The 23,932-nt window shown below is 37.1% G+C and overlaps 1 protein-coding gene across 1 annotated transcript; it reads left to right on the forward strand.

Annotated features, from left to right (window-relative positions):
• The first annotated feature begins 256 nt into the window (after positions 1-256).
• Positions 257-16,154, forward strand: LOC134814599 (speckle-type POZ protein B-like). Its single transcript, XM_063822725.1, has 10 exons — positions 257-449; positions 1,863-1,978; positions 5,753-5,904; positions 6,251-6,381; positions 6,921-7,000; positions 9,112-9,265; positions 9,714-9,836; positions 12,072-12,214; positions 13,072-13,220; positions 15,189-16,154. The coding sequence occupies exons 1-10, from the start codon at positions 351-353 to the stop codon at positions 15,191-15,193; spliced, it is 1,152 nt and encodes a 383-aa protein (XP_063678795.1). The 5' UTR covers positions 257-350; the 3' UTR covers positions 15,194-16,154.
• Positions 16,155-23,932: the final 7,778 nt, after the last annotated feature.

The following is a 23,932-nucleotide window of genomic DNA, read 5'->3' on the forward strand; positions in this document are numbered from 1 at the left end:
GGAAATTAATTTATAATGTATAATTTTCTAATTATAGCGATGCACTGTGCATCATCGAATAAATTAAGCTATGAGGTTATTCAAATCACTTGAAGTGCACAATCTTACAGCGTCATGTATCATGGTTATTTATTGTTCGTCTATAATACTTCAAACTGATTCAGAGCTTTCGTTTATCTAAAAATTTCACGAACTTATAATTAACACCATGCCTCTTCTCACACGTTGGAAACCTAACCCACTACTTCCCCACTCTAGAGAAGACTTGTAAAATGTCCAGGAACAAAATGTAGCCAGCACACACACGGAGACACACTCAAATCTCTACACTGATTCTATAGTGTGTGCTGATGGTGGCCGATTCTCCCAGTGAACATTTACATGCTAATGTTGTCGATAGCACGAACAGTCCACCGATCGCCGAGAGCTGGTGTCTCACTCAAGTCAAGGTACGTTCAAAATAGTGCCCGGTATTTCACTTGCAGTGGCATTTTATTAGTTAACGGACACTTCACTAAAGATAGTGACGTGGGAGGAGTATAAGTATTCTAATTTCTAAATGATAAAATGTATTTATTTGTATGGGCCTTTCTACCCTTGCCTTGTTAACTCGTAATACTAATGGGCGTTTAAAGGTTTACTTTTACACGGAGAGCATCTATGGGAATGAGATAAACCAAAACGGGGTAAATGTAATTAATTTCTGACGCACCAGTGATTCTCAAGATGTCGAAATGTCTAATAAAACTGTAATATTAGCATGTGTGTATGGATGACGTCACAGCTTCATATTGTTATTAACCGATGTTAATGTTATACATAAAATTGATGAAATAGGCAATATTTATTCATGGTCAAGATAATGACTTTGTCTCAAGTTTAGCAACTGTCAGTTGATACATACCTTAAAGTAAAAAAGGGATGCTTTTTCAGTTGGATATTATCTATTATATATCAGCTGATTATATAGGTATAGTAATGAATCGCATGGGGCTAGAGAATAAACCTTATTGATTAGATATCGCTCACTTCTTGAAGTAGTTCTTCCTTTTAATTAACTAGAAACACAGCCATTGGCCGGCTCTCCAATTTGGCTGCGCTGGTATCAACTAACAAAGATTAGTACTTTGTTGCCATCATGGTAAAGAATCTATTTTAGACCATGAGAGGAAACATTAACATAAGGACAAATAACGGACAAACAAATACAAATATATGAACCTATATACCATTACACGGGTCAGTAGATGTAACAGCACATTACATCTCCACACGTCTACGTGTTAAAATCATGTGACACCTACATTCCAACTAGAAATGTTGAATCCTCGGAATTATGAACGGTTACAAAATTAAACTGAGGAGGAATCGTCTTGATTTGTCTACCAACATGTTGTATCAATTTCCATACTCTGACCATAATATGGCAATATATGGCAATATCAAACCTGAGTTTTAGCGTGTGCGACTTATCTCCCCTTGTGACGAATGACGGTACACTCAACACACTGTATCTTGATACAAGTGTTTGTGGTACCGGGCAGGGCTTTAATACAGACAACTTATAAAGTTATCACGTGGAGATCTGAACCTAGCTTTGTTATCAAAATTATATATTTTGTCACGTGCCTAATTCAAGCGCTCTCAAACCAGGCCATTGCATCATATTTAATCACCTAGGCTAGATTAAGTCCAATTTTATTAAAACTAACCTAAATTTAAGTAAGCTTTTAATCATTTAAACTTTGCCAATTTGAATTACTAAGTAAATCTGACTATTAAAAACGTAGCCTGGAAGTTTAAGCAAATTTAAAACTAAGTTAAGTTTAATTAAGCTTAACTATTAATTTCTCATTTACCAGGTGATAAAGTTCTCGTACATGTGGACGATAAACAACTTCAGCTACTGTAGAGAAGAGATGGGAGAGACTCTGAAGAGCTCAACCTTCAGTGCCGGCCCCAATGACAATATGAAATGGTATGTTTAACGTTGAGCAGGTCAGCTTATTACCTTTAAATTCAATGTGTGCTGTGCAATGTTTATTTTTCGCCCGAAAAGCCAGACCTTCGAATTACTTGTTAACACAAAATTATTGATGAATTATGTTTTTTAAAGTCAATTTAATATTTAGCACTTACTTGATATTTTACCAAGTTTAACAAATCCATAAAAATGTTCTTTGAACATACTTTTAAGCGTTAAGTTAGAGGTACAAACGTGTATTGAATTCAAGCATTTTGCGTGGATAAGCGTATTGAACGAAACCTCTTAGTATGTTACGCGTATTATATACTACACCCGAGCTTACAGTTACAGTGTAATTTGTACCAGCTATCAAGAAATCGTTGCAGGCCATCATCCAGAAAGGAACGATGGGTTAAATTTGAATCACTATTTAAAATAACATTAAAATAACAAGTATGTATTAAATATTAATCTTGTAAATTTCGCACGTTCGTCCTAAAAGTAAACACTAAACATCCACACTCACCCCTTATGTAGCGATCATATTTTGAAGAATAAAGGAAAATGAACGATTGGATGAAAATTACTCCAGATTTCTGCACAGATTGTTAAATTCCTCTCCTTAATTTCGAAACTTTCCGCTTTTTTACAAAGTAAAAATATTTTCTATTTACTAATATTTATTCAAAGCTGGGATGCCAGATACCAAGCATAATTTCTTGTAGAACGATAAAATTACTAATCCTGGAGCAGTAGTAATAGTCCGCATATATGACGGATTCGTACCGAGGAGTTGTGCTTCTGAAATCCGAGTTCGTAACGCCAGCCGCACATTATTTAATGAGACGTCTGATTTGCTGTAAATCAAATTCCAAATAACGTTGACAACGCTGTGTTGGGGGACCAAATGTGCAAAATAATTATTCTCTAATTATGTGGCCGAGTGTCCACTGTCGTCTGTCACTGTCCAGTGCGTCCGGGAGGAAGAGTTACGGAGAAAGTCGTCTGACATATCATGCAGCGCGGATATGAGAACTTTATTTCTAGATCAAATAATAAACATGTCATTACAGAATACAGATGTTATTATATAATAATTAATATACATGTATAATATACCGAGTATGTACATTGTACATCATAATATCTTGATTGCGAAGCAAGGTATTTAGTGAGATGTGTATATTGTATAGCTCACAATGATGATTAATGTAAGTGTACACTACACTTGTCACACTTGTATGAGTAGTAAGTAGAGGGGTCTTCCATTGAACTGATTGAAGGATCGTCATTTTGCTATTTTCGTTCAGCCTTTTAGAAGTGTATGAAATTTAATGTTCAAGTAAATCTAAGAATTTACAATATAAATGTACAGTTTATTGGGCATGGGAGACGGCAAATCCAGGTTATTGAACTTTGTGACCTGGTTTTATGCCCTAAGTACATGTGACCTGGTTTTATGCCCTAAGTACATGTGACCTGGTTTTATGTCCTAAGTACATGTGACCTGGTTTTATGCCCTAAGTACATGTGACCTGGTTTTATGCCCTAAGAGCCTAAGTACATGTGACCTGGTTTTATGCCCTAAGTACATGTGACCTGGTTTTATGCCCTAAGTACATGTGACCTGGTTTTATGCCCTAAGAGCCTAAGTACATGTGACCTGGTTTTATGCCCTAAGTACATGTGACCTGGTTTTATGCCCTAAGAGCCTAAGTACATGTGACCTGGTTTTATGCCCTAAGAGCCTACGTACATGTGACCTGGTTTTATGCCCTAAGTACATGTGACCTGGTTTTATGCCCTAAGAGCCTAAGTACATGTGACCTGGTTTTATGCCCTAAGTACACGTGACCTGGTTTTATGCCCTAAGTACATGACACCTGGTTTTATGCCCTAAGTACATGTCACCTGGTTTTATGCCCTAAGTACATGTCACCTGGTTTTATGCCCTAAGAGCCTAAGTAGTAAGTACATGTGACCTGGTTTTATGCCCTAAGTACATGTGACCTGGTTTGCAATGAGAACTCAGTTAGGACCGCATTTCGTTGGCCTCATTTTGTCTGGACCGGTTGCAGTCTTGTTATACCGGAGTCATATCGGATGTTTAAAGGAAGATGCTGTCTAATGGCTAATCATGATATATACCAGCCTATCTAATCCCGCACGAAAATGCAGTAGTTCGAGCGGATACCGGCACCCTACTGGCACCCTACCGGCGCTGGTACCGCTTGAACTACCGAAAATGTGTACCTGACTTGGTAGAATTATGAATTATGATCAAATTAAAATTCAATCCAATTCTTTGTGCGCTGTCTCCTAGCACTCGACCTAAAGATATGCTCTCTTCAAATATTCGATAATTATTCTACATTACATAGGTATCTGCTTACTGTTAACTGTTAAATCCCACCCCACTGTACAAACCAGAGGTACTGCAGTATACTGTAATAAGAAGCGCGGTGGTCTCCCCAAACAATGCAATTAAATATATTTTCTAATTCTCCGGCCAGATTGTAGACTACAATTCAACTTGTAGTAATGGCTCAGGTCGCGCATGATATTGATATTCCATATTATAATGATATAACGCACCACCCTCCGGGATGTATGCTACGAAGGCTTGCTTTAGCCATATTTGTTACCGAGCTGTAGCCTGTAACAAAGCTACATCTCGCTAAATATCGCACCTACCATCATTGGCCCCCCCCCTCCCCCCATATCCTCTCTCCTTTCGATCGTTTATGCTAAATTTTGGGGCCCTCAAACAACAGGTTTGTCGAGGGATCATTACTTTTGAGAGGGGTGCATTTCGTTGTTAAAAATGCCAACGATCACTTAAAATTAAGCTTCGTGGCTCCTTTAATGTATCCATGACGTTTTGTGGTGACACAATTTAAAGTCTTTCAGTCCATTTATATGTTAAGTCATCGACCTGAGAGAGAGATGTTGCAAATATACCAACACTTAGCCGTCCAGTAAATATGTGGGCGTGTGTGCATTAGCCACTGCATACGTTGACCTCTAAATGGTTTCTTCCTAATCGGAATATAACAATTAACAACTGGAGCTCTGATTTTAAAAAGCGGGTGATGCCTCAATAATTTGAAAGTGTCAAAAAGTTAGCTTCTTGACAACATGAAATTCAGTAATTCAATAAATGCATGTACCATACAATCTAGGATGTCTATAATCTACCATTATATTTCCGTCTCATATTATGGTCTGATAGCACAGGTCGTTTCCTCCAGTCTTTTATCTTTGGGTTTGATTTTGCATAAAAGTTAAGCCATTTTAAGTTTGACGTCAATGGCCGGTGATGTCCGATTATCCTTTATACACGAACCACTTACTGCTACTACTTACTATTATACTTATTATATACAGTTAAATATAGTACAATCTGTGGTTCCATCCTAAAAGTAATGGAGGTTTAACTTTCTTTTTCCCTTTTGTAATCAAATTTCAACGTGCCAATACAATTTTAACCATTGTCTAAATACCACTGTTACGTAACATTGAGAATCCCTCGTGAGTTGTAGAGGCTGAAACAGTGTAACTTTAACTGGTAAAAGCTTAGCGTAATATACATTTAGGGATGGGTAATGGGTATTGGTTGCTGACATAGTGGCTGAATGTAGTTTTATATGCTCTAGTTTCTTCGGGAGTTTTCTTACAATTTTAGATAAAAACTGAACTAGAGATGAAAATTACGTTTATCCTGCCCAGGTTTAATAACCAGATTTAACTTTATTAAGTTGGAATTCTTACAGTTCTCTTCTGCAGGTGTCTGAGAGTAAACCCCAAAGGTTTGGACGAGGAATCAAAAGACTATCTCTCTCTTTATCTCCTTCTTATCTCCTGCGATAAGAGCGAAGTTCATGCCAAGTTCAAGTTTTCAATACTCAACCATAAGAGAGAGGAAACCAAGGGCATGGGTGAGTTCCCTGGGTGACATATTACGTATTATTAAGACGTGTCATTATAATAATGATAATATTGTATTAAATTTAAATTTGACAATGTAATATACGGCAACTTATATAATGTAATCAATTCTTTAGCTTTTAAATACATAGGTTGATATTATAACCTTATGGTAACTATTAAAATAAATAGAGGTAATCGTCAAAGGTTTACAAGGTTTACAAGGCTTACTTACTCTACTTATTTATTTCATGAATTTTGACTTTTTATCGTGGCGAACGTAGCACAAATTATTTAGAGATAATACAGCGAATTTCTCGCCATTTTGTCGTACCTTATACGCACATTCTATTTCAGAGAGTCAACGTGCCTACAGATTCGTGCAGGGTAAAGATTGGGGCTTTAAAAAGTTCATCAGAAGAGACTTTTTAATGGATGATCATACGAATGGCCTGCTGCCCGATGATAAGTTAACCTTATTTTGCGAGGTAAGCATTTAGGAAATAGGAAATCGATTTTACATCCGATCAGGACTTATCTGTTTACGTAATTTAATATTGTGAACTTTTAAGTTATTTTTTATACCTCAAACTTGAAGATTGGACAATGAATTCTGCAGAATTTTTAGTACCTACATTATAGACTCCATAGTCCTTGTACTACGTCATATTATATTCAAAGTTGACATGCTCTTGAGGACAAAACAATTAATCTGGGCCGTATTCCGTCCAATATAAGATTAAGTGATGGCCAGTACACGATACTTCAGAGCCATGTTGCCACGCTTGCTTTGGCATTGCTTCATGACCATGTCTGAAAATTATTTGAGTTCACTGCAGCTCCAACGGGTTTAATGGTACAAAAATTCAGCAGTAATTTCTTGATAGAATGATCAAAATATGTTGGTACAGATTCACGAAGTAAAGAAATTACTTCCCCGCTCTATTAATAGTTGTAAACGCCCAATTTAAGAGTGCTGATTCAGCTAATAAGATTGTAGTTATACTAACTTTGCTCGTTTTGTCAGGTGAACGTCGTGGCAGACTCAGTGAACATCTTCGGCCAGAGCAATCACCGGTCGCTGAATGTCCCGAAATGTAACCTCAGGTAAATGAAACTTCATGTTTATAAAATGTTTATTAAGTGTTTATTTAGTTAAACCGCTTGAGCAGCAGGAGAGAGAGAGCTCTTCCCTTCGTTTTCCACGGCAATATAAGATGTGGGGCCGAGCTATATGTCCCATTATAAGGCAATTATGGTGGGTATAATGTGGAGCAAGATGGAGTGACCCTCCTATATATTATAAGTTACAGTTATTAGCTTCACCGCTATTGTCTGAGTTGCTAAGTGGAACTCGTATACGCGACGTTAAACAGTTAGCGTGGTATATTACATAATATATTTATATTGTATGGGAACATTTCAGTCGTCCTCAGGCAACTTATTTAACAAAACAATTATCGTTACATGATGATAAGTACACCTTGGTACAACGAAGGGAGTTGAATACTCCTTGTATTTATATTCTGTTTCTTTCCACATTGTGGTTATGCTGGTGCGGGTGTTAACTGCATATTTTATGTACTACTTGACATCAACCAATCAGCAATAACCGATCGAAACAAATGAAATTGTACCTCAACACCAATATAACCTCCCCGCCAGTATTTAGATATATTGATCGGTATCATGATCAGGTTTTTATGTTTCTGATTGAGTTCTGAATCTGAAATAAGCTCTCTTAATGTGAACTAAGTGAAATGTACACAGTCTCTCCTAACACATATTCAGTTCGCTACATCTGGTGTCTGGTAATCTTGTTAAAGAGCTCTCATTTCTCAACTTGTAAGAAAAGAAACCTACGTTATTATTGGTTTCTCATAAAGAAATCTTTTTAGATCTGAGACAACAAAAAGCTTTCTACTCGCTGTGTTAAAACAGCTCTATAGTCTATAATGTGTAAAAACTAGCTGAAACATGGCAAGTCGTACACACTTATCCTGTACAAAATAGAGTACATAATATTTAGTAACTATGTTCACGCGGGTGATATTAAAATATATGGAGTGTAAGAGAGCTGAGTGGTGGGAGGTAACGCACAATGTGTCTTCAAGTATAGAGATTTTTTGTAAAGGAGTAGTTTTTATCCTGGCTCATCGTCAGTCCCTTCATATCGATAACGATCCAGTAGTTCACAATGAGGCACGAAGATAAATGGTTAGAATTACGTTATTCTAAGTTTTGAATTTAAATCGGGAGGGTTGTTAGGTGTTACGACAACATTATTATTGCAGGTAACAAGTAACGTGTTTTGATTGACGCAAGTTGAGCTCAAAGTTATCCCACCGACTCGCAAAATCATCTTAATCTTTAAATTCCAGTTGCTATTACAATATGTTTAACTACATCAAATCGTAAAACAACTTTAAACTACGTAGAATATTCTTAATGTTACTGTGTAGCAGTACCACGTTATAAAATGAATGGATTGGACCCTTTATCATTATCTCTCATTCTTTAGATATGCATTAATCGAGCTGGATATAATTGAAATTACATTTAATACCAATGTCCAATAAGTCTGTACATTCTCAAAGAAGTTACCAAAAAATCGTTTAAGATGTAGAGAAAATATAAAGTTATTCGATAAAATTTTATAGTTGATAAAGACATTTAAATGATGCGGGTTGTAGGTAAAGATCTGAGATCAGTATATAAATTTACTTATTACTTGAGTGTATTTAAAGCTTACAAGAAGCCTCAATTTAAGTTCAAAATATTTTCTCGTCCGTTGCTCTCTAAAGTACTGAGAATAAAACGTTTTATTATTTGGAAAGATTAGTATAATTATTTTTCACTTTCTCTTCAAACGATACGTTATAACTTACTATATATGTATTATATAACTGTGATATATAATATGTTTAAAAGTACCTGAAACTCAGTAATGAATAATTCAATAGTTATAAATTTTGTACGGCACTATTTCGAATATCGATTATCGATACATATTCATGGAGTCCGTTATTATATAAGGAACTTTACAAAGATGCTGTAAAGGATGAAGCGAGTAAAATCATGAGAATAGAGACTGTTAGCAGTACACACTACTATGGATAAATTTAAAGAATATCAAAGATTATCTTTGATTCGTAGGAATTAAGCGCGAAATCAGGAGGAAGTTAAAATACTTTAATAATGAAATGAAATCCTCTCAGTGCTGATTTAGCATCACTTCTGTCAAGTGGCAGCTTTGCGGACGTCACGTTAGAGATTGAGAGTCAGGAGTTCCAAGCTCACAGAGCAATCCTGGCTGCCAGGTCGCCCGTCTTCTCGGCCATGTTCCAACATGCCATGGAGGAACAAAAAAACGTAAGTATTTTTGCTGTTTGGTTTGTATGGATATTACCGAGTAGCGTGTACGTGGCACAACACTGCACACTGCACATATTATGTAATATTACATCAATTAGTTATATTGCATTGATGTGAAAAAGTTGGTTCTATCCTATATTATTACTCTATTGTTTGGTTTTATTCTATTATTATTCTTTTGTTTGGCTAATAAAAATGCAAACTTTTTAATTTTCAATATTGCCAAGTGCCATATACTCGCCTTGCAGTCAGTAATAAAGCAGATTCATTGTGTGATTATTAACAGTATTTAGAAACATCATAATAATAACTTATAAACTATTCAATTAGGTATAAGTGTTTTGATTTTTTAAATCAAGCTCAAAATGAATATAATCAATATTTTAACAGCAATTTAAAAACCTTGCTGAAATATCTCTATTTTTAATCTATGTTAACTTCTCAGGGCCGCGTGGAAATAAAAGACTTATCACCAGAAATCTTTGGTGAGATGCTGGAGTACATATACACGGGCAGATCACCTAACTTAGAACGATTAGCCAACTCTCTTTTATCCGCTGCAGATAAGGTAATTATCATGCCTAAATTCACTTTAAAATGTAATTTAATCTATATTAAATTTAATTTAGAGGTAGTTTAAATTGTTTAAGGAGCTGGTTGTGGTACTACAGTGTTATTGTGGAGTATCCTTCTCCCGCTAATCCTAATGTATTCATATAGCAGACTTGATAACCTCGTTTTAAACTGGCCAGCTGAACAATGAACATGTATGAGATTCTCAGTCACGTGACAAGGCACGTGGCAGCTGTCTGTCCTGACAGCAGATATATAATAATATCTAGTAGTGATGATGACAATGACATAGGGACTCAACATTTGAGTTTGTAGTTCTACTCAACATTGCAGTGTGTGTGTGTGTGTATATAAAGTGAGACATGATACATATGAAACGTGCCAGATACCACAGCCACCGTTCCACGCTCTTTGACGATTAATCACTTCAACCGTTATTTGAGAAGCTGACGGTGTGGTCCTATCTAAATGAGTTATTGAGAATGTGCATTACTGCGTCAATAAATAGCACAGAAATACTTGCGTTACATTATAATCATAACCCTTGACATTTCAATCAATTTAACCTTTAGTGCACGGTTGCTTTAACCGTTGAATAAACGAATTTAATATGGATTATCAATGGTCACCCGTCACATCACACATATTATGAGAGTATGTGTTAGAGTGTGGCACAGCGAGCGTGCTCATCTGTCTCTCAATGTGAGTGTAAGCTGCTCAAGAGCATCCTCTCGTACTTCATGGTAAATTCACGGTGATATTATGTAGCTCTAAGCCACATGAGTGGTAGTTCTGAGTCGGGTAACATTTTAAGAAACGTTTCATTTCTGGCTGATTTGCTGAGGAGAAACATCGTCAATTATTCCAGTTATTCTGATTATTTTAATTATTTGGCAGTCAGACAAAACCATCATCGGACAGTGAAAGTTGGTGTAACTTGACATGTCGTCAGGTGCAGTGTTAGTCAGACACTGCCAGTGAAAATATGTACCTGACCTATCACACTTGACCGTCCTTACCGGAAATATTATTTAACATGCCGTGTCGTGCTCCTGACTTCATATTATAAGATAATATTATAAGATTATAAATATAACAAATATTTAAATAAGGTGCATGTTTTTGAATCTATAAATAAAATTGCATTTGGAAGATTAATTGAACTTTTGAAATTTGTATCGGAAATGAAAGAAAAGAAAAACACTTCGCGTTGATCGAATAAAAACTAATGATGTTGGATTTACAAAGACGGACATGTATTATATATATGATATTTCTACCTTATTTCATGAAAACATGTTACCATGCCCCCGCCCCCAATGCCCTGTTTACCTACTTTAAAAACGTATCTTCAAAGGGTTCACAAAAAGCCCACATCTGATATGTAGTAAAAGAAACCTGCACATCCTTTCTGATATTCACATATTATATTTATATATCCTAGGCGACATTTCTCCCATTTTAAACAACAAGCTCCAGCTGTCTTGAACGTGAATTGTGAAACAATGACTAGCTGAGTAGCTGAGCTTGGGTCATGGGTCACACGTACAATAGTTTTTAGTGAGTCACTTCCGACATGTTTCAGTAGTTGCCGGTACCATAGTCTACAGGTACCAGTAATATAACACATTGTAATTTGTATGTAATGTCATCATTGATGAGCTAAGTATTAGAAAGACAGATCTAAATGGTCATATCACTTAGAAGTGCCATCTATAATCATAGTCATATCACTGATACCCTCACTCGTAGGTACTTTATAAGAAAGCATACTCATCCTAAAGGAAAATTCCAGTAGCTACTAGTATGTACCAGTAGTTATCAACAGCTAGCTGTACTATAATTAACCGGTACCTACTACCGGTACCTACTATCGGTACCTACTACCGGTACCTACTACCGGTACCTACTATCGGTACCTACTACCGGTACCTACTACCGGTACCTACTACCGGTACCTACTACCGGTACCTACTACCGGTACCTACTACCGGTACCTACTATCGGTACCTACTACCGGTACCTACTACCGGTACCTACTATCGGTACCTACTACCGGTACCTACTACCGGTACCTACTACCGGTACCTACTACCGGTACCTACTACCGGTACCTACTACCGGTACCTACTACCGGTACCTACTACCGGTACCTACTACCGGTACCTACTACCGGTACCTACTACCGGTACCTACTACCGGTACCTACTAACCACCACACCCCCTTCAGTACCAGTTAGAGCGGTTAAAGCTGATGTGCGAGGAAGCGCTTTGTTCCAACCTGACAGTAGAGAACGCGGCGGACACTCTGATATTAGCGGACCTGCACAGCGCTGAGCATCTAAAGGAGATGTGCATCAACTTTATTAATAGGTATGAAGTAAGGGAGTGATGTTATACTGACGTTATCTGGGTGGATTAGGGCTGGTGGAATGAGGGGCAGTGGTTTTATAGTTTCCAAGAAATTACCTAGCATCACACCTTTGTAGTCTATTAAGTTATCGTAATGTTTTATACTTTGATGTTATATGTTTGGGGCTAATGATTTGCTATGGCTAATAATTTTAATTTCGTGATACTTTTATAAATACCCTTTAGGTTTCCTCGTGTATCAATTTACAACTTCTCGAATTAACTTGAGTGAAGTTAGAAAGAAAGTTACACTCGAATTATCGTAGCGGTTGTCTTCTGAACTTATTGAATGAATTATTCATAAACTTAAAAATATCAAAAACAATATTTACAAGTAGCCCCTAAATTTCTCGGAAATTTATCTCAACAATGCTTGATAATTATTGCCTCGAATAATTATTTTTGAATCTACAATGCTGCTGCTTAATTCTAGATGTGCATACTGTGCAACGTTGCCATACACGATACACACAAAGGATACGCATGGCTGCAAGGGCTAACCTCGGGCAATTGTTATTACTTATTGTGAAATATATTGATTTATTCGTCTTAAATATTCTAAAAAATTCATTATATATTGTCTCTTGCCGGTATGTTTACCCTCCCGTTAACCATCAACATTAATATTACTTACATACTACTGATTTTCTTCCATCGTTCTGATCGACTGGAAAATATTAATGTCAGTTAGGATATAAAACAGATCAGAACATTATAATGCAACTGAATAACTGCTTACTTTCTTAAAACAACAAGCAATTAACATCTTGACATGGAACATTCTGGTGAACCCCACTTAACACGTGACATTGTTTCAGTCACGTGAGCGAAGTAATGGACACTCCCGGCTGGACGGTTCTGTGTTCACACTCCCATCTCCTAGCTGAGGCTTTCAAAGCTCTGGCAGCCATACAGGCTCCTCACATGTCCATGCTAATGCCCCCTAACAAAAAGAGGAAAAAACTGGGTGAGTTAACATCTTGGTGTATAATATATTAATCAATTTTGAGATATTCTTTATGTCAACAGTGTGGTGTGATATTTGTCTGTGTCTGTGTGTTCAGTATATAATCTTGAGGTGAAACATATGTTGACACAATGTTGACCTACGCACAAGTATTGTAACGCTCGTTGACAAAAGCAAGTGCCAGCCACTGCGTCATATCAAACTTGATTGATCTCCCACTACGATTAAAGCGCCACCACTCCCTCCCTCGATAAAACAGCTGTGCATCTCATTTGATATATATTGACAGTCCAATAATGGACTTGTGTGAGATGATTAGCCATCAAACGCTTCCAGAGATCCTTTCCCAAGTGCATGTAATACATTAGTCCTAAGATGAAATGCAATATAATGTATAATATCACTACATAATGGTTGTAAGTACCGCCGAAAACGCTCATAAATACACTGAAAATACATTTTCTCCGCATGAATCGTACAAGTACACATCCTCCCTTTGTTTGTAGGAGAGTGTTCCATCGTATCAAATTTATTCAATAGCATAGTGGTTAACATTTACTGTGCCGATAAAAATGTTTACGGACATTATGTAATTCATGTCATTATATCCACTTATCCGTGATTTGGGCCGGCCTATTTACTCTACGAATGTACACTGATCTTAAGCTTCGAGCGTATGACTAATTTATTAGGCCCTCAGTGCTCCTACGGAACGAAATGGTAGAATAATAAGGACAGTATACGTTAGGTAACACTAACGTTAGGTAACACCTTCGTAGATAAAACGAAACAGTTTATTAAGCGGGGTCAGCCCGAAATTTGTAAAACTTTATTCCTAAAAAGCAGGGCACCTGATCAAACTTTTGAGGGGTTGTGACCTGGAACTTCCGCCGGTGCCATCATGGAAGCCATGCCCACTTTTGACTTAAAAATGAAAAATCCCACAGCTCCACAGCATTCGTATTGCATGAGAGCGCAATCAAATTATAAACCATATTTTATGTGAGCAAAACTTTGGCCCTCCTAGACCCTTTCCCCTCTAAACTCAACGCAATATAGCTATTGTGTAGAAATAACAGCAAGCTTTTCGAAACCCCTTCCCCCAAGTCGGCTTACATATTATGTGACCGATTCCAGGCATTTTTGGGCGTAAGATTTGCGTTCTTTTCTTTTGGGTACTGGTGGTTGGTCATGGGCCACACAAACTCAATATTTCGATCACGGGTAAAAATCAGACCCCCTTTACGTGTACCGACCTTGGCGCAATAACCATATTGAGACGTTGATGCTAAAATTAGAATATCTTGACTCATCCTGAATGTACTTCTATATCCAAAGGTACTGTGGCGATTAGTGATGATGGGACAATATCGCGACCTATTAGCACTGGTGACCAGTGACTGGTCAAAGGTCCCACCTAAAATGACGTCGCCTGACCATGCGGAATGGGGACCGTTCAATTTAATTTAATTTCGTTCGTTTTGCTACCATGTTATGTCATTTAGACCTGTCATTAATTCTTTATAATGGGTTTCCTAATATTATGGCATTAGGAAGTCTACATGAGGTTCCGCTTTTGGTAACAGATAGAAGTAAACGTAATTGTGAATCAGCTTTTGTGTATCTTCTACGGGTCAGATAATTTTATGAATGGGTTATCGTTTGCGATACTTTTCGAATGATATCATTTTATAATTATCTCCCGTTTTAATAAACGGCCTGTCCTAAAAAATATTGTCATTTCTATTCAATCTGCGCGGCGCATGCCGCGCACTTTTAAAGCACTGTTGTTAGCATTTTACTGAAAATAAAATGCTGTAAAAAGCAAGCAAAAATAAGCAGCATCCATAATACGCGCGCCTCAATTGAACCATGCGTGTTTTGTCTAGTCCTGTCTTCTGCATGATCTAAATTTCTGTTTTAATACGCTAAACAAATTCAAATAACTTTGTACATTTTATGTTTCAGGTTGACGCTAAATGGAAAGGAATATTTATTTCCGTGATAAGACAAGGTTGGAGCGAAAAAGCAGTTGGTCGTGGAAACGGCGATACGACATGCGTGCTATCCAATAAGCAATTGACAGGCTCACTAATCGTCAAGCTGACAAATCTATTTATTGAACTGTTGAAGAACAACCGTGTCTATAAGTTTGAATTCAGTGTAGAATGTTTCGAGACGGTTAATTTGTCGAAGTTTTGACTTAAATTTACAGCAATTGGCCGGATGCTTGCGGTCGCTGTCATACTTATCATTAACTGTCATATTGTGTTACGGGGAATAATTTGTCGATTATTTTAATCTTAAATTATCGGGGGACAAGGCGAGGAAGAGTTCGTCATTATGAAGTTGGCAATGAGTTCGAGTTATTTGATTGAGTGGATCTCAGATTTAGTTAAGTAATATCTGATATGACTGTGTTCCGACCTTTTCCATTTCATGTCACATTGACTTGATACCAGGTCAAGATCATGCATTTCTGCTCTGAAATCACAATTGTAACAAATGTTATTAGGGCTACATGACAACGAATAACACTACGGATTCAATGTTGTTAAACTTGAAGCGACCGTTACGTTAGATTAGTTACAGAACTGATTAGATGGTGTCTTTTATCAAGTCGTTATCCTTCAATTTAATTAGGTCGTGTGCCACGAGACGGAGATGTAACACGAGTTAATGTGTTACATACTCTGAGAAAACATAAATAAATCAAACATCTTTGATCTTTGTAATCTTTAGACTTTATTTTGTTACGCTGCTATCAGTATCTTAAAAGGAATGTAATATTGCCCTAAATTGGGGACCGTTAGAATGATGCACACCTTTTTATTGCCAGCCTAGATTTTTATTGGGTGGGTTAAGAAGGGGCTGTCTGATATCACCATAAAATGTGTTGTAGTATTTAAAATAAAACTAATAATTCACTTGTTACACCTTTTCTTTTATTGAAATGGGTCATATTAACATTCACATGCTAAAATAGCTATTTAAAAACGGCGCGTGATGATTGTAACCATGGATTTGAAACAACTCTGATCTCGAGTACGAGTGTACCAGCTTCACGGATCACTGTTCCATTCATTAAATTACCCACTTTTCCTGTTGGTAATAAGATCAAGTATCGAGATTCTACTGTGGTCGTGGAGACTCCAAACGATAACTCTAGATTAATTCATCAGGATCACTGAAAGTATGTCACGTCAGCGGAGAACCCATTTTGAATGAGCAAAGTCGGAAATGTTCGTGCGTTACCATCAGATAGCATGAAACCAAGTATTGATTTAGTGTCTTCAGTAGTCCCACATGAAGCACTTCATGGTCATCACTCATCCTCAAGCCTCTAGTGCGGGCGGGTAAACACTGGCGGAAATGTCCATTCCGGGTGGAAGGGTGAAGTGCTGCGTTACCTTTCCGTTCGTTTTCCCTTCCCCATCTCCAGCTCTACTTTGCTGCAGTAATCTGTACCTCTCCGATTTTTCTCTGATGTTCGCCACAATCATCACTGAAAACAAGATTTACTGTTTTACAGCAATAATGTTGGGTGAATAAATGGTTATCGCAAGGCTTTGCATCTTTGCCTTGGAGGCAGGAAAAATTGCTGTGACCCGTTTAAAAGTCGTTTATAATGCTTATGGTCTGAAGATGGCACACTACTCACCTATGATAAGAGTTACTAGAAAGAAAAGTATAGTTCCAGGTAGAATCCACTTCTTTGGCTCATAGGGAAACGGTTCGAACAGTTCAAAAGTTTCCGAGTCCGGCATTCTCAACTTCTGATGATGAAACGAATAAGCTTTTGTCAATTAAAGATATATGTGTCAGATTGAACGACTTCATACTTAATCCATTAATAGAATATGGAGAAATTTCATGTCTGACATAAACAAAAACTATAACATTTTATCAATCATAGTTTTTACAATTTCAATGAATGTAAGTGTCAACAGGGTGTTGATGTGTCAAAAAAATTCGAACCCAGAGTTCTGTTCACGTTGACATAAAAGGACAATCAAAACCTTAACACAACTCGCAACAGCAAAAATCACATATATTCAATATTTGGTCAACTTTATTAAGGACAACAAATATGTAGCAATACGCAGACCGCAATGATTTTAAATCTATACTGTTAAAAACTGGGCTAGGATTTAGAAGGCATTATCTTGAGTCATATGATCAAGAGAGAACAGTCTAGTCGGAGATTCACTTCAATATCGTTTATAAGAATATAAAACTTCCCAATGGCCTAATTGTTATCACTCATGAATAAACCATAAAAAACGTACACGTATACAGCTACATAACTACAGTCACAAAGCATAGTTTACACGATAGTGTGAAACACCACGGCAGTTCATAACAACTAACAACAGCCCGAACGGTAAAAGAGTGAAACTAAAAAGAACAATAGCTGAACAAGAAAGGCAGCAACTCTAACAACTTTATTGTTAAGCTATTGTTTCTTTTTAGTCCCACTCTTGAAACATCCGTGCCGTTGTTTGACGTGTATGGTTTTTGCAGTTTTAAGCCGGTTGAATTCGATCAGCTTTCATTCGATGATATAATTCGCCGCTTAATACAAATGTACGTCGTACGATAGTGTTACAAAATTGGTGGACAACAAGAAAAGACATAGTTAGCATAGTTAGCATGCAGTCAGTCGGCAACAATAACATATCACGTGATTAAAGAAACTGGTTGTAACAGTTTTAGATAAATGTAATCTAGTTGCAGCGCTGTGAGTTACTAGGAGGTACAGTGGTAAATTGATGAAGACCCCAGTTAGTAACTATTATCTAGCACTGCACTAGCAGTGATCAATACGGCTTCCTTTGACGGCAAAACTGTCCTCGTTCTGTGAGGTATGATCTGCATATTATTCTGCATATTTTTCTGTTAGGTATGATCTGCATATTATCGCTGACTGATCGAGCGTGCTAGATCACTCTAGAGTCGATCTTTGAGATTGTTCTAAAAGGGTTGAAATCAACTTCAATCATTGTATTTTCGGACTTTGATTCCGAATCACCCCCCATGACATAGGGTTAAAATGCTCCCCTGACGAGATATTGGCGAAAAACTGTCCTTGTTCTGTTAGGTATGATTTGCATATTATCGCTGACTGGTCATACTTTACTGACTCTGCCAGATTATTAATTTATTTAACGTTTTCAACAAAGCGAGACTTTTATAATTTGATCTGATCGGGTGCTCATGATCGATGGAAAACTAATAGTCGAAATATGGAAACTGAATTGGGTTTACATCTTCTGGATCATGTCGCTTATAATATTAGGCGTATTATCAATTATATTACATTTTTCAGCCATTAAATGTTCTTCTCAATTAAGTTCGTTGATCATCACTTCTGATTCAAAGTTTACAGAAGTGATTCTTTAGATATGTAAATCAATCCAGTTTTCAAATTTCGACTAAACTATTGACCAGTTCTTTTTTTACCGATAAGAAAACATCCGGTTCATTCAATCCTCCAACTAGTTTTGTTAAAATTAATGGTTAAAGAAGTGAAAGCAGATTTGGCAAAACTATTTGCATACGTTTAAAAAAGTCTACAGCTAAAATACGTGCAGATGTCACGTTGTCTCTCAGCTGACGACCTATTTATTTCACATACATGGTTTGGCAAGGTCAGAAAACGGCCACTATGATAACAAATTTGGAAAGCATAGTATGGGAGTTTTCGACAAGGAAATAGGAATCAGTAAGAGCCAGCAAGAGGCAATAAAAGTTTTAACCCTCGAGTAAACTGAAGGTTTGAGTCAATATCTATTAATAGCTCAAATTAAATCTTACCTTACACGCAATGCAAATGAACTATAAGTTACATTTAACTGCTTGTCCTTAACAAATGATTTCCTCACTAAACGACCAACCCTGCAATCTGTATAATGGACATGCAACAATTTCCTAAATTCACATTTACAGTCATGATTAGCGATTTACTGCGGTAACTAGATCGGCTGAAGTCTGGATTCTACAACAAATGAGATCAGGAAAAGTCAGTAGGTACATACTCCCATATTGTAAAATAAGTAAATACGAATACCAACAACTCCACCAATATCCTGCAGCGGTACAAAGATACACCACCTCCCGATATTCATGGCACAAGCAGGACACAACTACAAGCACAATGTAATTCATAGAAATACAGGAAACATGACGAATTGTGCGTGTAAACAGAATACCCTCCCGTCTCAGCTCAGCAGTACGGGCAGCTCACTTAGGACAAGTAGGGTAAGTGGTATACTCAGAGAGAGAGAGAGATAGGAGGAGTCTAGTTGGCAATCTTTTTATTATTCCTTGCTGGCCTGCTCAGTAATCGTTATTACGAAGAGAGAGAGCGTTAAGTGGCAGCTATACATTCCCACTTATAACTATAAAAGACTAACAAAGTTACACAGGGGGACGTGGTGTACCTTAGTGTTAGCATGATCAACAGGTGGACCGTAAACATAAGGTAGAGAATATCGGGCATTCTGCCAGGTTAGATTAATACTGCCAGCTCTTCTTTTCAAGTATGGTGGTAAAATAAACGAAATTTTCATGGAGTATGAACGAGGCAGCAGCGATGCTGCAAGAGCGGTCGATCAAGACGATGACCCAGGAAGCTACACATCTCCATCGTAAGTAAGTAGGTAGTGGAGAAGACATTCCATTGCACAAGCTCATTTACAGTCCTAGTAGTAGTACTAGTAGACGCGTCACTGTCAGGGAGCTGACAATGTATGTAACTGACAGTGTATGTTACTGGTAACTGTGAGCGATGAAATATTGGACCGATTGTGGTAAAATATGGGATAGCCAGAGCCTTAAGTAAGATGTATTATATATAAGAAAATAACAATTTTGATTTTTATGGGGACAATATGCTAGGGAGCTTTCACGGTCTTGATTGATCCTATTTAGTCCTGGTATTGAGTCTGTTACACAGGTTGTAAGGTCATTGCATGCCGGTAAATTGGGTTTGTAACTGCATTTGATTCGAAAGAGTTGTGCCATCTGCGGTCTTGAAGTTGATGTGTTCTTTAAGTTTAATGATATCATGCCAAGGGATCACGTAAGGAGTAGAAATTTAGGAACAGATCGTGCTTAGCAGCTAATAATAATTTGCATCATGGATAAATTAGCAGCTATGTAACTAAATAGAAACGAAAAGCTTTCTTAACGAATAAAAACACTATACTCAGCTTGCTCAGAGGCTACCGCGGCAAGCGTGTTACTTGACCTCACCTTGACACTGTGATGTCAGACGTCCTCTTTTATTCAATGCTATGAACTAGGGGGCAGCCGTCTACAATAAACGTAACCGATGGCAGGCTGGCGGAGCCCTCAGAAAATATGGCTATCAATATGCCTTCAAAAGTTTAAAGAGCACAGCCAAAACAAATAAATGCTCACTGCTCAGGCATAATAACTATATTGAGACTATATCGAGGTTATAAATATAAAGTATTTTAAACTTAAAGACACCTGTTAGACTTAGAACAGAGGCAGCATTTGAGTGCGGACAATTTTTGCGAAAAGTGCGATTCTGTATAAAGTTGAATTGTTTAATTGTTTGCGCAGTAATAAGTGTGCGGCAAACGTTCAGAAATGAACGAATCCGTAACTATTTAAGTTTAGATAACCGGATTTTGACAAAGATTCAGTCCTCATATCAACAGCTTGTTGGTGATGTGACCACAGTGACCTAAGCCTTGCAATATCACTATTAGTCAGTCCCCATGAGCTTGTGAAATGTTATTGTTCACTGTAAATAAAACGACTAACGCACTCATTATACCAAACCATGAGACTGAGCTTCTCTCGGTGGCCAGAAAGGGTGACTCTGAATGGTCTTCGGCAGGAAGCGGAGAGCACAAGTGTTTTTATAATTAGTATTACTATCAAGTCTTTTCTTTTATTTTAGAGACAAGAGAAACACCACTCAGACGGAAGAGGATTTTGACTTAATATCAAATATTCTCTTTGTATTTTACTCGTAACATATTTTTGTTATGTGATGGAAATATGTCAACCTGGTTTAGTTAGTAAAATCCAGGCTACATATTATCATGTAAGCGAGCATAAACACAATGGTTGAATAACACAATGGAAGAATAGCCAGCTTAAGAAGGTTTGCTCGCTAGAAGTAGAATGAAAATAAATCGCAGGCGAAATGAAGCCTGAAGGCTCGAGAAGAAAAAAGTCGGAAAGTACTGTTATGACTATGAGAGCAAAAATTATCATCAATGCGAGAGCAAACAAAGGACTTCACGTTTTTTAAATTCGATCAAGATTCGGTGGAGATGGATGATTGTAAAAAATGTCGTGGGAAGTATACCAAATTTTGCGAAAAAGTGAGGGAAACGACTGCTATAATCTGTATCGGCATTGCACGACATGCGTACAGTAACAAAGCGGTATAGAAGTAAAACACAGTCAGCACTCAGTGAGTCAGAGAACTAATAGTCTGTATGAGTGTATAACTGAGTTTCAACTGTCTACGTGGTACCCAGGTATCTGATGTTGCGCTTGAACATGGAATGTGTACCGAAGATTTAACTTGGAGTTAGGTAAATATATAATCGATGTTAACGGTTGACTGATAGAGGATAATTACTGGAAAAGGAACATTCAGAGAGAAACATTTCTTCAACTGTTCGACTCCGAGAGTACAAACACACAGTAAAAGGAAACCATCAATTGAAGTTCTGACGCAATGAAAGTGAAACGACCGTTATACATATAGGGCTTACTATAGTGTTTGAATCAGCTTCAGTATTACTATTAACAGGTGTGCCTTTGAGAAAAGTAAAAATTACCTAAACTAAAACTTATATTGATTTTCCGCTGAGTGCTCTTAGAGTCAAGAGAACAACCGAAATGTAGGTGTGGAAATGAAACTATATACTTTCACATCAGCAGCAGGAGTGAGGCTAGTAAAACATGAACTATCCAATACGCAGAAAACATGTGCACGATCAACCATCATGATCGAGCCTTCTCTCATGTCCGCAATGACATTGCGTCAAGAGGAAGGCCACCTAAATTTCAACTAATATATATTAATGTATATTAATTATATCATTAGCGAGATTTGAGGCACTAAACTGATAAACAGTAAACATATATCAGCTAAGCCTAATGTGCTGCCACTGAAACTGCTACTATTTCTACTGCTTTCAACACTTTAAATTTGTTGAGGCAAAAATGTTAAAAGGGGGATGATAGTTTATATTATATCTATGCATATGGAACTTAAACGCGTTGAAAATTGATATATCAATGACGGTCTAAAGGCAAAGCCCACAACTCACTACTACCACATACTGCGCTTTTATTTGTTAAACAGTCAATAAAATATGGCACGTAATTTCGTTTTTGGGGTCTATTCGAGTTAATTTATTTGGACAAATTAAGCAAAATTTATCCGACATTAACAACCATCACTTAAAATTAAACAACCCACCTACTACATGGCTATACTTATAGCTATAAGGTCACCTAATAATCTCAATACTTTACCAACAAATTGAAAATATATTGCTGGCGCCTGGCAGTTATCTACCCAACTCGTCTGTGCTTGGCACAAATTGCTTGTTTAAATTCTTTTGCAAGCAAAATCCTTTGTATATAATCATCAATCATGTGAATAATATCCGCTACAGGTTGTACAGTAAACCGAACATTTCCTTTTTATACGGACAAAATTGTAAGCCTCCAAAATTATCGACGACCCTAATCATAATGCTCAAATAACTATAAGGGCCATTCACGAGTTTTAATGACAGTTTTTAAACGATTGTAACTCAACCAGTCAACAGATTTATCAAAGAGCGAATAACCACGATTTAATTGAATTAGAATGTTTGTTGGTTGCATTTAAGCTAAATTAAACATAAATTGTAACGAACTACGAAATACTGTGCTGATTAAACAACATTACTACATTAGCGCCGCTACAATTAACGACAAACCCCATTACACATTACATACATTGCAATATCTGAGATCAGTTCGCAATAAAATATTGCAATAGAGTCGAACTGAAAATAAACTTATTCAATATTCTATTATCACAATTAGCTTATTACACGTAGTTGGATTATTAATTAAGGTGACAATCGTAAACAATTTTTGGTAATTGTTATTTTTATCAGGTGAACAAATATGCAGAAGTCCATGGTTGATAGTCGTCACAGGAATGCAGTTGTACTACTTGTAGACATCAGTGAGGCCCATGTATGTATACAGTGCTTCTTGAGGTGAAAAAGTGGGCCGCCCAAAAGAATTAGGATTTAGTCAGATATCAGTTTTACTCTGAAAGTTGTATGGATCTCCATCTCAGAATTAAAACTCGAAGTATATTGAAAGTTTCAAACAATCCTTCTAATATCAAAACTTTGAAACAATTGTTCTAAACTGCACTTTCTTAGGACTTAGAATTGTACTGTAAACAGATACTGTTAGACTGGAAGAGGTCTGTGGTGAATTGCTATCAAGTACTACAGCAATACTATAAAGGTGTTACTTTGCGAAGTTACAAATCCTATAAAATGTTTAAAAGTAACAAGAAAGGGAGGACATCCGAACCACACCGCAACACGGGCTTGGCCACTACTACTACAACATCATGAAAGGTGTGTGCCGACTGCAGTCACGCAGTGTTCATTAACATATTTCACACCTCAAAGCCAAGCCAC

The sequence above is a fragment of the Bolinopsis microptera genome, chromosome 5, assembly GCF_026151205.1.
Source record: "Bolinopsis microptera isolate Bmic1 chromosome 5, MBARI_Bmic_1.0, whole genome shotgun sequence".
Taxonomy (NCBI): domain Eukaryota; kingdom Metazoa; phylum Ctenophora; class Tentaculata; order Lobata; family Bolinopsidae; genus Bolinopsis; species Bolinopsis microptera.